General features: G+C 44.4%; 1 protein-coding gene across 1 annotated transcript in view; it reads left to right on the top strand.

Moving 5' to 3' along the window:
- The first annotated feature begins 1,907 nt into the window (after positions 1-1,907).
- PLA1A (phospholipase A1 member A) overlaps positions 1,908-14,648 on the top strand; it is a 17,259-nt gene continuing 4,518 nt past the window's right edge. The window contains exons 1-9 of the mRNA XM_010293701.1: positions 1,908-1,980; positions 3,786-3,987; positions 5,247-5,424; positions 6,924-7,032; positions 10,275-10,376; positions 11,247-11,336; positions 12,224-12,391; positions 13,442-13,531; positions 13,975-14,083. Of these exons, the coding sequence (XP_010292003.1) occupies positions 1,908-1,980; positions 3,786-3,987; positions 5,247-5,424; positions 6,924-7,032; positions 10,275-10,376; positions 11,247-11,336; positions 12,224-12,391; positions 13,442-13,531; positions 13,975-14,083 (1,121 nt within the window). The remainder of the gene's footprint in view (positions 1,981-3,785; positions 3,988-5,246; positions 5,425-6,923; positions 7,033-10,274; positions 10,377-11,246; positions 11,337-12,223; positions 12,392-13,441; positions 13,532-13,974; positions 14,084-14,648) is intronic.

Below are 14,648 nucleotides of genomic sequence, written 5' to 3' on the forward strand. Positions count from 1 at the left end.
GATCTGCACGTTTTGGCCACAGGTTTGTTTTACTCTAAGGCTGTAATACTGATGGCTGCCTTATATTAGATAGCATTTCAAAATTTCCATGGAACTTGGCAAAGAGTAACAGTTGCATGCTGCTACAAAAAGTAGAACATATTACCATAATTTTAAATAAAAAATGGAAAGAAGTGTTTGCTAGGGTTTTTTTTTAGGTGCTCCAATTTGTTTTCCTCTAAGAAATTTGTCATTTTCACAATTACACTGTTGCCCTGGAGGGTTGTATGGAAATGTCACTGCCTATTGGTATGATTTCACAAGTTTATTTCCTTCCTTCTTGAGAGGTTATCCAGATCAGTGGAATTTGTGGGTGTAATGAAGAAGGAGTGGGCTCGTTGCAGTCTATGGGCTTTTATCTTATAATCTGTGAATTAACATGAGTCTAGTGCTGAGGTTGGAAAGATGAAGAGTGGGCTGGAAGCCAGGAGTTGGGTATTCGTACTGCAGCTTTCAATCCTGGAAAATTGATTGGGTTGACAAAGTCAATCACATATTTGAAGAGACACTAAGAACCTACTTCTCTGACAATAAGCCAGCTTGATCACGGAGCCAAGTATTTCAGGATCAGAATGTATCTGTATATGTGTCTTGGAGGATGTAGATAGGGCAGGGCTTCAGTAGCCCTCCAGGCCAGGCAGCTGATGCTGCCTAACTTCCCTGTGAGAAATGGAGAAATTTCTCTCAGGAGTGACTTGGAAATAAAAAAAGATCTTCTGCCTAAAACAGCCCCAAAGCCTTTGGCTGGAGCGAACTTGGGTAAGGAAATGACTGCTACTGCCAATAACTGTAAAGGAAGGTAATGTCTGATGCTTTTGCAAAGGTCTTTGGTCATCCTTCTAATCAGACTGAAGCAATTTCTTCATTTTGTTGTTCAAATAAAGCAGCTGTAAAATAATGCCTGGACAGGGATCTCTCCTTTCCTCCGTACACTTCTTGCCATTTAACACAGTCAAGGGTAAAGCTGCCTGTTCGTCTGCGAGAAGGACCAACGCACACCGATGAGACTAAGGAAACAGGTGTGCCCTTACCTGAAAGTCTAACGCAGCCGGGGAGATGGTACTGCTATCTCATGAATGTCGTGTGACTCCTGGTTACACGTTTGGTTGTGCGCTTATGCTTCTCCATCTGTTCACACCAAAGGAGTATAAATTTTTATTCAAAGATCTGTTTGAAGTATTCGCATGCTTATGATACTGGTGCATGACTGAGATCATCCTTTTATTTCTTGTAGTATCTGAAATGCAGTCTCCAAAGGAAAAGTGAAGAGTGTCCCCATCCTAAGAACTGCATGGTGTGAGCGTATTACAGAGATATGGCCACCAGTTACATTTTAACCTGTCTTTCCCCTCACTTTTCAGAAGTCATCAATTGCTTTGCCTTCTTTTGGCAGTTACAGGAATCTGACCAAAAGTAGAAATACAGGAAAGAGACAGCAATGCGATAGGAAAATACACAGATGCAAGGCTGGTATGAATCTTCCTGGCATGGACTTACTGTAAAGCCTTGTGACAAATCAGTGTCCCCAGACAGAATTTGGCAGACAGATCTAGGTGGCAAGCACTGTAACTGTCACTTGCTGGGACTGGTTTCACTAGCTGATTTCTGAAGCGAGAAGTTTGCCTTCAGGAAATGGAAGTAGGGAGGAAAGGAGTGTCAGCATCTTTTTTAACCAAAACATCACTGAAGCTCTCTGCTGACACAGACTTTGGCTAATGGTCAAACAAGAGCAGAGGTGATTGCCCCTACCCTTTTTTCCCAAAAGAGCACAAGGTTGGTTTATCATTAACAGAGCCAAACTGATCGAGCAACCCACCATGGCTGTTTTTCCTGGACAATCCTTGTACTTCTAGTGGACTAACAGGAAAATGGTTGAGGATCTGAAGAGAATGCCGCTCATTGTTCTTGCTGTCCCCTTGCTGCTCAGCTCAGCTCAAACAGGTAAGAGAGACAAGAGTGCTTAGCAAGGGATTGAAGGTTTTACGTAGAAGGATCTGAATTCAATTCTCCCTAAGCAACCTGTGTGTCAAGAGGTCCTTGCTATAATCTAGTTAGATGCCAGGAGAAAGAGTAGTGCAAGAATGGTCCTTTCTTTTCCCATGCTTTGATTCAATCAGTCTCAGTGATTTAATTCCACTAACCCGATTTAAAAGAATGATCCAGGTTTGTCCTGGAGTGTAACGAAGCAGAAAAGGGACCACTTGACCGCTGGCACTGGCTTCTGCTGCTTTGAAAGGAGCACTTACACTCCTGCAAGTGTAATCTGCAGTAGCTGAGAGAAAATAAACAGATGCCACACTTCCATTTCTTTCTTTAATTGTACTGTCAAGGAAAACTGCTTTTGTGACTATCACTACAGTCTCACATCACCTGCAGCCTCACAGCAGTGCACCTCCTGCCTTTACTCACGATCCCCCTTGTCTTACACCATTTCTGACATGCACTGTGCTTGCGTGGAACCTGTCCTTGCTGGTTAAGCTGGCTCATGAGCTGTGGCTTTTCTGAATTGATCTCAGAGAACATCTCTTTCTCTCTTGCCTTCAGTACATAGGAAGACCTATGTACTGAATACATAGGTAATACAATAAACAACGGTAAGGGATAGTCACATCCCACAAGGGGGAATCTGAATGTTGAATCCCAGTTCTTTGTGCTGACCCTTAGGCCACATTCAGCCTAGCTACTTAAAGTATCTTCTATGGGAACAGCCAGCAGTTAGAAAACTGGTTGTTTGATTTTAAATTTTTTAAAATTTTTATTGTATTTTCCCTGCAGATTCAAGGTTGTTTCGCTTCCTCCAGTCCAGAAAGGGGAAGGTGCATGCATTGTCATTGCAGCAGGATGCAACTATATCAGTTTATAAAGCAACACTTTTTAGGTCAGAAGGATCATTTAATCAAGTATTTGGCTTTCTGCTCATCACAGGTTAATAAATTTCACCCCATTAGTCCTTCAGTAAATCCAACATTTTACCTTCAACAAGCTTTCCAAAATAGCAGCCAGCCCTCTGAAATGACGGAAGATGGAGAATCCAGCTCTTCTGTGGGTAACCTAGCTATAGATACTGCTAGCCATACATACTGCTAAACTTCTGTGCTTGCTTTCTAGCTTAAATTTTCTCAGTTTTTTACTAGCTACAGGTTTGAGGGTTTTTTTTCCTGCCTAGATCAAAGTGCCTTCCAGTAGCTGCCTTTTCCTTCCCATAAAGCCTTTTCATACAGTAAATGAATCAATCGGGAAATTATCATTGACACATTTTGTCATCATCATTCTCATATTTGTTTCTGGATTTTTGATACAATTGTCATTTGGACTTGTAGCTTCTACTAAGCCTACAAGAATTCGAGTAGAAATATCCCCATTCAGTGGTGACTACCATTTTTTTAAAGGTCTAATAGCCAGCTCATAAATGTACTTAGTAGCTGGCATGTGTGGCCAATTTGGAAAAAAAACCAAACAACAGAATGTCATTCACATCTCAGTCAAACAACTCTCAGAAGTCAAAACTACCATGGCATCCACGGTTATCTTCCCCAGCTAGTGCTGGAATTCCATTAAAGGACAGAAACAACTTTATCAGCCAGATAAAGTTTACAGAACAGGCTGATTTTCATTTATGTTCTACCTTTTTAATCTTTATCAATAGAAGCGAGATTGCTACCTTCATTTTCTAATGAATTAGAATGAGCTTTTTTTCCATTGCACAGATGCAGACTAAATGTGCTATTCACTCTCTCTCATTGCAGGGAATACAGACAGACTCTCAGGGCACCACTGCACTGACTTCCAGACAGCAAATTTCCTACGGGGCAGTAAACTTAAGGTCCAGTTTCTTCTCTTCACCTCCTCAAGCCCCAGCTGTGGCAAGCTTATTTTAGCTGATGATGGCATCAAGAACTCCAGCTTCAACAGCAGCCTGGAAACCAAGATCATAATCCATGGCTTCAGGTGAGAGAAAGAATGCTGTGACTAAGTTTTTACTGGTACATTAAACGCTGCTGGGGCATTCCCAAGCACTGGTTGGGACTGGCACAGAAACCCCCTGCTCTTGTGACCCTAGTCTCCCCAGAAGAGTGGCTGCATGCAAAACACCTTCTATGAACAGAGTCTGGAGTGCTCAGCCCAAAACCAGACCTAGGAATTCTCTGGGAGACTGTTGGTGGGTCAGGGCCAGAGGCATAGGAAATGCTGCTAACAAACCCTCATTACAACACAACTTGACGTCCTTTAGTTTGTAACCAGCTGCCTATTTTGTATGTGTTTCACATTTTTGGGAGCCTAAAAAAAGTTAGGATATTATCTTTCTTGCTCTCTCCTCTTTTATCTCTTTTCTTTCCTTCTTTCAACTTTTCATTTAAAAAGTCCTTTCTTCAAGATTCTTGGCCCTTTAAATTGTCTTCTTGGAGCTCATGTCCTGATTCATCAACTGCCTGGATTAGTGAGCCATTTAGGAGCCCCACCAGATACATTATACTTCTATTCTTGAAACTGTAGGGATTTGAGTCAGAGTTTTTTTTAAGCTGTCACCATCCTGCAAGCTGTGTAATTTTTCAGCCAGGTATGACCCTGTAACATTATTTTTTTTGATGCACAAAAGCGTGAATGGAAAGCACATAGAAGACCAGGATGAAACCACAGAAGATGTTGCGAGATCTTTTCAGAAAACCAGCTGTTGCCCTCATGTGAGGCACACCCCACACCAGCTAATATTAGGGGAAGTGGGTAGAACACAGCTCCTCAGTTTTCCTTGAATTCTTGGGTATAGAATTTTCTTTTAATTGTCTACAGATGAGGAAATGTAGCAGTGAAAGACTGGGTGATTTGACTAAGGACTTCCCTGCCAGTTGGTAGCAGGGCAGAATCCAGGTGTTCCTTATCAGCTCACTTACTTACTCCAGATGGGCTCTGTGGTGGCTAACTGAAGCACCACAGCAAGGACCACTAAGATCTCAGCCTGAGCCCTGCAAATGTTATCTCATCTGATTCATTAAAATACCTAGTTTTCTTCTGAATCAGCCCGTTCTGGAAAGTGTTGTTACACCACCGCAAAGAAATGTGAAGTGTGGGTATCTGGCACCAGAAGAAACTTTCAGCAACTGTCTAGCAGCCTCTTCTGAGACATGTGAAGCTCCATCACCAGTGAACAACATATTGGCACATGCCCTACTTTGGAAGTCATCTAACATTTGTTTCTGGTGACTCCACAGGGCTTTGGGTACTAAACCTTCCTGGATTGAAGGGCTTGTCCATGCCATACTGCACACAAACCAGGTGAACGTGATCGCAGTAGACTGGGTTTATGGGTCTACAGGAGCCTATCCCTCTGCAGTTGAAAATGTCACACAGCTGGCCCTCTCCATCTCACAATTCATCAGCAAGCTCCTGGTAAGCTACTGTGCATTTCCAGTGGGGGGGAGCATGGCCAGAGAACATAATTGCAAACAATCCAGAGAATTGCTCCCAACCTGCTGTCCCCAGGAGCTGGACAAGCTGTCTTTTTATTCCAGAGTGATCACTGTGTAGCACTAAAGAGATTTCTTTTTTTCACTCTCTCTTAGTCCAAACTTGAGCATGACACTGTTTTTCTTTTTTGTCTTGAGTTTTGACATTTTCTGGAAAAACAACCCCTTTGTCAGCTGCCTCTCCAGCCCAGGACAAACCTGAAGGATATCTTTGGTTTTCTCAGGTCCATGCTTCACTGGACGGTCATCTTCTTCTGCCTGGAAATTTTGCCCAGGGAGCTGGAGAGGGTGGGATTTGAGGCTATTTTATATTTGCTTTGGGCTTCAGATGTACTTCCCAGTAGCTGGTAATCCCCAGATGTGTCCCGGTTTGTTCGTGCACAGCACAGCTGAACAATTATGCAATGAGGGCGATACATTTTTGTGTTAACCAGCTATGCGTAAACTCTCGGTGTGGTGGTTGCACTGCAGACCCAGGCTGCACAGCATGGGAGTTCCTGGGTATGCATCACATGTGCACAGCCACACATTCCTATCCAGAAATATGGCAACCCTTGGAGCCGCTACATCGTTAGCAGGATGGGAGGGCAGCTTTGGGGAGGGGAGTGGGGAGAGCACTGTCACCCCTCATTCCTGAGTAGGTCATACAGTACACAAATGACTGAGTTGGACAGTGTCCCCACCACTCTTTGTCTGTGCTGAGCTCTAGTTCAGCTACTTAAGGACTTTTTCTGTCCTGCCTCTCTGGGAGCACTACACCACAGATGGTGTATTTGTCTTCCCATAAGACCCAATACTGCTCCAGGATATGGTCTCATACATTTCAAAGTCAGGATTTTTCCTCTTGCCCCCATGCTCTCATGCACTGTATGCCCTCCTACTTTATGACCCTGCATCATGCAGACCAGCCAGCAGGAAGCTGGATTCCTTTGGATGGGGTCACCTTACATCACATCTAAGTGGCTGTGGTTTACCTGGCAGCTCAGCCCATGATTTCATCCCTAATCACTGAAAATATAATCTTCAAATACTAATCTGGATATTGGTACAATGGTTGTATAGACGTGAAAGAAAATTTCCTCTGCTTTACTGAGAAAAAGATTATTCACATGGTGAACATGGGTCAGTCAGCTGAGAGGGTGAAATTCAGTCTGAAGCAAGCTGTGGAAGGAGAAGCTACAGGCTATGTAGTTACAAATATGAGTATCTGACCAACTTGGTTAGGGTTGGGTTTGCATCTGTAGACCTGAAGAAAGGGCAATACCTATCACTCCCACATCTGTTTGGTTCTCCACCATACACCTCAAAAGCAATCCTATATTAGAGGAGTTACAAGGCAACTCTAACTTCTGCATGGGCTGAGACAGGGTATTTCACCTTCCTGCTACAGCAACATTAATTTATATTATCATCAATCTGCAGGCCCTGGGAGTCTCAGGGACATCAATCCACATCATTGGGGTAAGCCTTGGAGCGCATGTCGGGGGCCTGGTGGGGCACTTCCATGGCGGTCAGCTGGGACGGATCACAGGTATCATAAAACTGAGTCTTGGGTCCTCACCTGCTCTTCAAGGGAGAGAATGAAAGAGCAAGGAAGGGGAGTCATCCATAGTGATCTTTTAATTGCATAAGGGCTCATTAGATCCAAGCTTACGGCCTCCTTCCTAGTTTCAGAAGAGCCTGACAGTGCCTTTCCAGCCATCAGTCACCTCCACAATGCCAAAAGAATGCATGTATTTGCAAAAGGGTCCTTCTGCCTCTGCTCCACTCTTCAAACTGGTGCCAGCTTAAAAGAATATGAGGCCTCATGACTAATGAAACCCCACAACACTCACATGCTTTGCTTCCACTTTATAGCATGTATACTTCTGTGGTTCTTAAAATTAAAGCCCACAATGCATGTCATTGTGGAGCAGCAGCAGGAGTGAGCTGCTCTGCAGGAAAAAGTGAGCTGAGAGCCAAGGGTGACAACAAGGTAGGCAGGGGCAGTGGCCTCATTCACAAGGGACTCAGTCCTACCATATCTGGGCAAGAAGAGCAGGGCAGGTCCAGTGACAGGAACGAGGGTCATCCACAGTCCAGCGATGGCCAGGCAAGTCTGTAGTGATGAGGCAAGCCCAAGGTTGACCCAGGAAGTCAAGTCAGCAAGATAAAAGCAGAACCAGCAAAATACAGGGCTAGGCATGGCATCCCTACAACACAGCTCAGGCAAGGACCAAAGGCAAGAGCCTCAACCAATGTTGGGAAGCCCCAGATAAGGCTTCTTGCTGTTCTCTCCCACAAGTCAGCTGTTTTCACAGTAGACTGGTCTCAGGTCACCCAGTTGTACCAAATCAGAGGTGACCTTAAACACAAAGAGCCTGATTCCTGAGTGTGAGGAAGAGGTTGCAGTGGGGGAATTACAAAGAAAGATTGGTTAGAAGCTGATCATGGCATTTAGAGCTTTTGGGTTCACTCAGGGCCTTGTCAGCCTTTTGGCATGGAGTTTGAATAGAGTCACAGAATGATTTACGTAAGAAGGGACCTTGGAGGGTCTCTAGTCGGCCACTCCCCCCACCAAAGCAGGGCTGCCTCCTAAGTCAGATCAGGTTGTCAAGGGTCTTGTCAAGTTTTGGGAATCCCCAGGGATGGAGATTCATTTTGATAGGCAGGAAAATGCCACCAAGAAGGAAGAGACAAAAAGGCTCCATCAGAGTGACAACAGCTTCAAGTCTGCCTCAGCCTATGCTGGTCTGTCTCACAGAGGTATCCTCAAGGAGGGTCTCACTGCACACTCAGCAGGGCAGTCCAGCCCTGCGTCAGCCTTCATGTGTCACAGCTACCCACACGGCATGAAATACAGGCATTTTTTAAAAGGAGATGGGCCCTTTTTCAAGCTGTGAATCAAAGTTTACATTAGGAGGGACTTGGAGTAATCACTCTCCTGCACCAGGATTTTATGATCAGCAAAATCTTCAGATAAGCAGAATAATAGCAGACACTTTCCCAGGAAACCGTGATAATTAACTTCAGAGTCAGAGACTCTCTCCCTTTATGTTGTCTACACGTAATAAAAGCTCTGTAGGTTGATTTTTAACTCTGCTAGAAGACAACCCTTTTTCTACACTCCTGATTGTCCTGTGATTTCATAGGCACACTGGGCATTGCAGGTTTCAGTTCAGATTTAGGAGCCTGAAGACAGGTGGAATTAGACCCAAGATATGCCTGATGTCATCTCCTGCCTCCTCACACACAGGCATACATGCACAGAAGAATTTGATCCCAGAGCCATAATTTCCTGAAGTGTTTTCAGTCACCTAAAAAGACGTGTGAAAACCAGAGTGAGTCTTGGAGATCACAGCGCAGACTTTTTTTTTTGTGAAGTGAGTTTCTTTAACCTATGCCTATTCCTGCAGATACTTCCCTGTGCAAGAAAGCGAATGGTACAGGAAGTAGAATGAACAGCCCGTATCCAAAATTGCTGAAGAGCAATTTGTTTCAATACTTGCAGAGGAAATGAAAAAGCCTGAAAGAATTCAGTTGCATACAGTATAGCTTCAGTGAGTAGTTTTCTTAGCTGCTGAGGTTGTACATCGCAATGGAGTTCATACAGTTTGTGCTTGGAGGAAGTAGGCATAGAGCATAGAGTATAGAAACATGCTTGCCTCAGAGCTGTGCTGGAATTGACTGCTGCTCATATTAGGTGTTTTCCCTCCTCAGGAAGAACTTTAAGCTATACCAAATAGCACTTTTCAGTATCTCTTAAAGCCTTTAACGAAAATTTGGTCTGTAGAAGTGGGTGGGGAACCTCTCAGCTTTTGTATATGTCAAGATTAAAGAACATGGAAGAAAAATTAAAGCAGTAAATTCTTCTGACCGCTTGACCCATTATTGGCTTTTATTTCTAGAAAGAGTAGGGAAGAATTTTTTCCTTCTTTCCCTTTTCCTCTTTCCAATCAGTTTGTATGTTGTTGATACTGCCTTCTCCACAGACAATTAATGGGACTGAGTCCAAGGCAGTGAAACTGGCCAGCTCTGAGGCTAAGTGGCATGTCGAGGAGAGCTGCTTCTTAAACTATTGTTGTTGCCTGAGGAATGAAAAAAATCTTGTGAGATTACTTTTCTATGAAAAATGAACAGAATAAACCTCACCCAGATAAAAGATCTTTAACTTGTTCCTTGGTATTGCCAAGGATAATTTTCCGTATTCCTTTGACTCCCCAAAAGATGCTCCAGGAGCAAGTTTTAGGCAAAAAAGCAGCTGGCTGCTTAAGCACTTGATTTTATTTGTGGGGAGAAGGCTCAGAAGCCTCTTTGTTTTAAGGACGTTTGATAGTATCAAACCTTTGTAATGCTTGGATCAGTTAATGCCTGGGATGCTGAATTCATCCCCTAACTGGTGATCTTCAGTGCCATTTGTCAGACTGCAGTGCTAATACGGATGACAATACGATTAGGGAAGGTGTTAGGAGTTTGATTCTCTTTCACCGCAAATCCAAAAGACACTCTGGACCCACTCTGTCAGAGATATTTGAAGCTCAGTCATGGCTTTACAGCCTAGAAACTTGAGGTACAAAACTGCTAAAGGGGAGTGGAACAGTGGAGGACAAGGTAAGGAAACTGTAGTGGAAGTTAGCGGGGACAGAAACCATTCTGGAGCATCACAGTGCGACCTGGGAGTAATTTCTCACTTCTTCCTAGCAACATTTTTAAAGTTTTGGATAAAATAACTGGTCCAGAAGTAAGAAAGAGAGGGCCTGAAGAGCACTCGTTGTTGGGGTGTTTTTGTTACAGGCCTGGATCCCGCAGGCCCTAAGTACACCAGAGCCAGCCCTGAGGAACGCCTGGATCCTGGGGATGCCCTCTTCGTGGAAGCGATTCATACCGATGCTGACAGTAAGATGGCTTCCGTCTTCTTCGATCCTGCTTCTGTTCCTCCTGCCATCATTATTGCTAACGAGCGTGTAGGTCATTGTCCCTTTTACGCCAGATTACCATGAGTTCAGTTTCACTCTGAGAAAGTTTCTTGGTTAGATAGGCTTCAATGATTAATTCATTGGAAGGTATCCATACCCAGAGCACTTCACAGCAACAGACAGGTGGAGATTAGACAGAGGGCAATCTTCTAGCAAATATTTCTTCCTTAACTCTGCTATAGCAGAGTGATCTTATGCAGAATCAGCTTGGCATGGCTTTTACCACCTGAAAGGAATTTACATGCCTGGTCTCTTTTGCTTTTTCCCACCTGACATAAGAAAGGTGCCACTGAGTGACAATTGAAAGTAACAGTCAAACCAAGAGCTGGTGCAACAACAGAGTAACTTTTCTAAAGCACTCAGGGCCTCCATAGGCAGAATGTGTGCTAAAGAATAATATGGTGCCTTTGAGTCACAACTTTTTCCCGGAGATCATGAAAATGTCTACCAACATAATGCTCCATCATGCCTCATAATCTCCCATTAAGGTTGTGGTCAGTTTTGTTCTCCTTTATATAGAATCAAGAAACTGAGTCACAGAGGTACTGATGAAGCCACAGTTCCTGGTCATTTTGATGGCAGGGCCTGGAGCACTCTCTGCTCCCTGCAGCAAACCTGCACAATGCAGGTGTGTAAGAACAGGAAACCTGTCCTTGCTGCCTCCAGCAGTGGAGCTGGGTCCACCGCTACTAATGTTCAACCAATTATTGGGGCCTGTCAAACACCATGTAGGGTAAAGCCTATAAAAGAGCCAAGCATAAGAATGAAGTGGCATTTCACCTCCTTTCAGATTTCGGGATCCGGATTCCTGTAGGCCACATTGATTACTTTGTCAATGGAGGAAAAGATCAGCCAGGATGTCCCCGATTCATCTCTGCAGGTGAGAATACTCTGTGGCCAAGCAAAGGGCTTTCATGGCCATCTAGCAGCCTGTGAAAATGCTGTTAGGCAACCAGCTCCTGCTACAGTCAGAGCAGACATCAAAGTAAGACAACATGTATCTGCAAAGACACATGGCAGCAGGGATTCATGGCCCACATCTGCTCTCAGCAGTACAACAAGCAGCTGAAATTAGTCACATACAGGGCAAGTGTCTTGGTAGCATCACTGTAAAGACATGTGATTTTGGTGACACTTTTGTATGAGCTGAAACCCTAGCATCAGTAGAGTTTGCATCAACAAAGAAAATATTCTTGCTAGAAAGATTCTTGGGTACTACTAGCAAAAGCTTCTTTTTGTTTTCCATGCTGCAAGCTGTGTCTATACTTAGAGAGGTGGCTCGTACAATCACTGCCTTTTCCTTCTAGAGAATAGGACCTTACACACTAAATAGTGTGGATAAATATTCAAATATGTTCTGGATGAGCCAGCTGCATTGAGGGTCAGGTTACAGGGGACACCTATGGTACCTCACTTCCCACAGCTGGTGTCCCACTGCAGGTGAGAGTCAAAGCTATACTACCCCCTTGCAAAGAGCTTGGGGCCTTATCGATGTCAAACTGATAGAGACATGGCAGCCCTGTGGTCCCCTCTTCTGGGGGACTCAGTCTGGGAAGCACTTCTGACTTTCTCCGTAACTTCTCTTGCAGTGGGATCTGGGCTTGTAGTTACAGAGATGCTCTGCAAAACGTCATTAATAGAAAGGGGATGGCTGCAGAATCACTAAGAGTGTTTCTTGACTCTCAGTTCCTTGGGAACATGCAGAAAGACTGAAATCAATGGAAAGGCTCATGACTGGTTTTCTCTGGGTGCATTTTTTTCTTGCAGGCTACAAGTATCTGATCTGTGATCACATGAGGGCAGTACATCTCTATGTCAGTGCCTTGAAATATTCATGTCCGATGGTGGCGTTCCCTTGTGCAAGTCATCAAGATTTTTTAAATGGTCATTGCCTGGACTGTGTTGACCCCTTCCTGTTCTCCTGTCCCAGAATAGGTACAGTACTAGCATGAGACCTTCCTGGAGCAGATGACAATACATTCCTGACAGGTGTCAGTGCAGAGCACAGTATGCAGTTCAGATTTCTCTGAGCAGGATTTGCTTTGGATCTCTTTGGGGATAGTGAGAAGCTGTTTAGTTTCAGACTTCTATAGAGACGCTCTAAAAGCTCATATATTGCCCGAGGTAGAACACCAACATCTTGAACATTTCTGATCTTTAAACATTTCATAGGGCCCACAAATGAGTTGAAAGAGATTCTCCAGAATCACCTAACAAGTGGACAATTAGCTCAAAAAGTGTCTTGTTTAGAGAAGCAGCTGGAAATTTTAGCCAAAGCTTGAAGTCCCATTCTTCTACAAACCACTCACTTGTTGCTGTATCTCCTCCTTCTCAAAAATTCCTGCCATGGCCACCCTAAAGAGGAACTCCCCGGACTGGGAGAAGGTAATAGTGGCTTCTTTTAGGCTTCTGAAACTGGGCTGTGGCAAAAGGAGAAGAAGTATCCTCTGGTGCTATTTGCAGTCTGGTACCAGAGGACTATAAGGAGAGGCCTTTTTTGGTATAGATGCTCTCAGGTCAGCCACCCCTTCACCATTGCACCAAGCCACATTGCCTGTTAGCCAGTGGTGAGTTCTCAAGTTATAGTGGTCTCACTTGACCAGGAAATTCAATTTCCCAGCACCTCATGTTTGCATTGTCATTTACATCTGCACTAAGTTTCCTAACTTGGTAGTCTTTAGTCTTGCTCATTTTGCAGAGGTGCAACTGATGACAAAGTTTGTTAGCAGAGGAATGAAACAAAGTCACTACGAGGTATTGTGATGATGATTACCTGGGGTAGCCAGAACAGGTTTTCTAAGGGGATGTTAACCTGTCAAACAGACACCACAAGTCTGTGCTTGCTCTCATTTGCACTGGTATAAAGAAAAGGTCTGTCCTCCAGGGCAGCAGAGTTGGGGTGAGTGGAGGTGAATTGGGACCAATTACATTTCTGTTCTGGGTCATTCATGGCTTTTCCTGAACTGGCTCGCTTTCCTCCTGCAGGCCTGCTGGAGCAGGCAGGTGTCAACATGAGAAAGCTGCCCAAGGAAGTGAAAGTTTATCTAATGACCAGTCCCTCAGCTCCATTCTGTGGTAAGTAGCAATGAGAAAAAAACGAGTCAGAAGGGGGCTGACCAAATGAGGCAGATTCTCTGGGGAGGCCAGGTAGAAACAACCCACCATCCCCATCAGAATCAGCTGCTGTGTCCCAGATGGTCTGAGATACGCAGCTGAAGAGCAATAACCCTGCACATCTCCCCCATAAAGCCCTTGCCAAGGGATTAAGACAGCCACCTGGCTTCAGGACTGAAGTAAAGGGTAGTGAAAATGCCTGTCTGTTTACTATTTACTATGGACTATGCAGAACTGCCCACTGTGCCTCTCATACCACAGAGATTAGTTTGTTTCTTATGTGTCTCCGATCTTCTTTCTGCTCCTGGGGCCAGGGAATGAGGTGTTAGAGGCCACCTTTTGGCAGGGGTAGGTCCAACCAATAGTACCTGCCCTCACTCCCACATACTTTGCCTCTTGCTCAGTCCATCACAGCCTGGTTGAGTTCCACTTGCAGAAGAAAAGAAACATAGTCACCAGCATTGAGATCACTTTCTGCAGCAACAGGACCAAGGACACAGCGAAGATCACCATGTGAGTGACAGTACATGCTTCTGGCCTGCTTTATCACAGCTCTGTGTGTAAGGATGTTTATACTAATCCAGAAAATGCACAACGATAGCATATCTCCCTGAGTGCAGTCACTGTGTGATGAACCACAACCTTTCTTCTTGAATCCCTCCACATTTTCCTTAAATGCTCTCAAGAATCAAGCATGTGTTACCATTACTCAGTGGCTAGGTCTACCTCTTCCCTGATTGCACAAAGCAGTAGGTATACTCCAGGATCCCCAAATTTGCATACTTTTGTGTTGCTATACTGGTTCTTTTTCTACAAACTACCCTTGCCTGGTGCTAGTTCAAACCACAACCACTATCAGATAGTTACTAGCTCTCCCAGAGACAGAGATGGCTACAGCAAGATCCTATCCACCAGAGGTTCCAGACTGATGGACTTGGTGGCTTAGACATTTTTCTTGATGCCCATTAAGACAACAGTTGCAAAGAGGAGATAAGTGCATCCTGCATAGTCAGAAATGTGTTCAGTAGCTTGTTGCCACTACAGTAAAAGCACTCAGGCTCCCATTGTAGGGGAAAAG

This window comes from Phaethon lepturus, unplaced genomic scaffold (assembly GCF_000687285.1).
Source record: "Phaethon lepturus isolate BGI_N335 unplaced genomic scaffold, ASM68728v1 scaffold40488, whole genome shotgun sequence".
NCBI lineage: Eukaryota > Metazoa > Chordata > Aves > Phaethontiformes > Phaethontidae > Phaethon > Phaethon lepturus.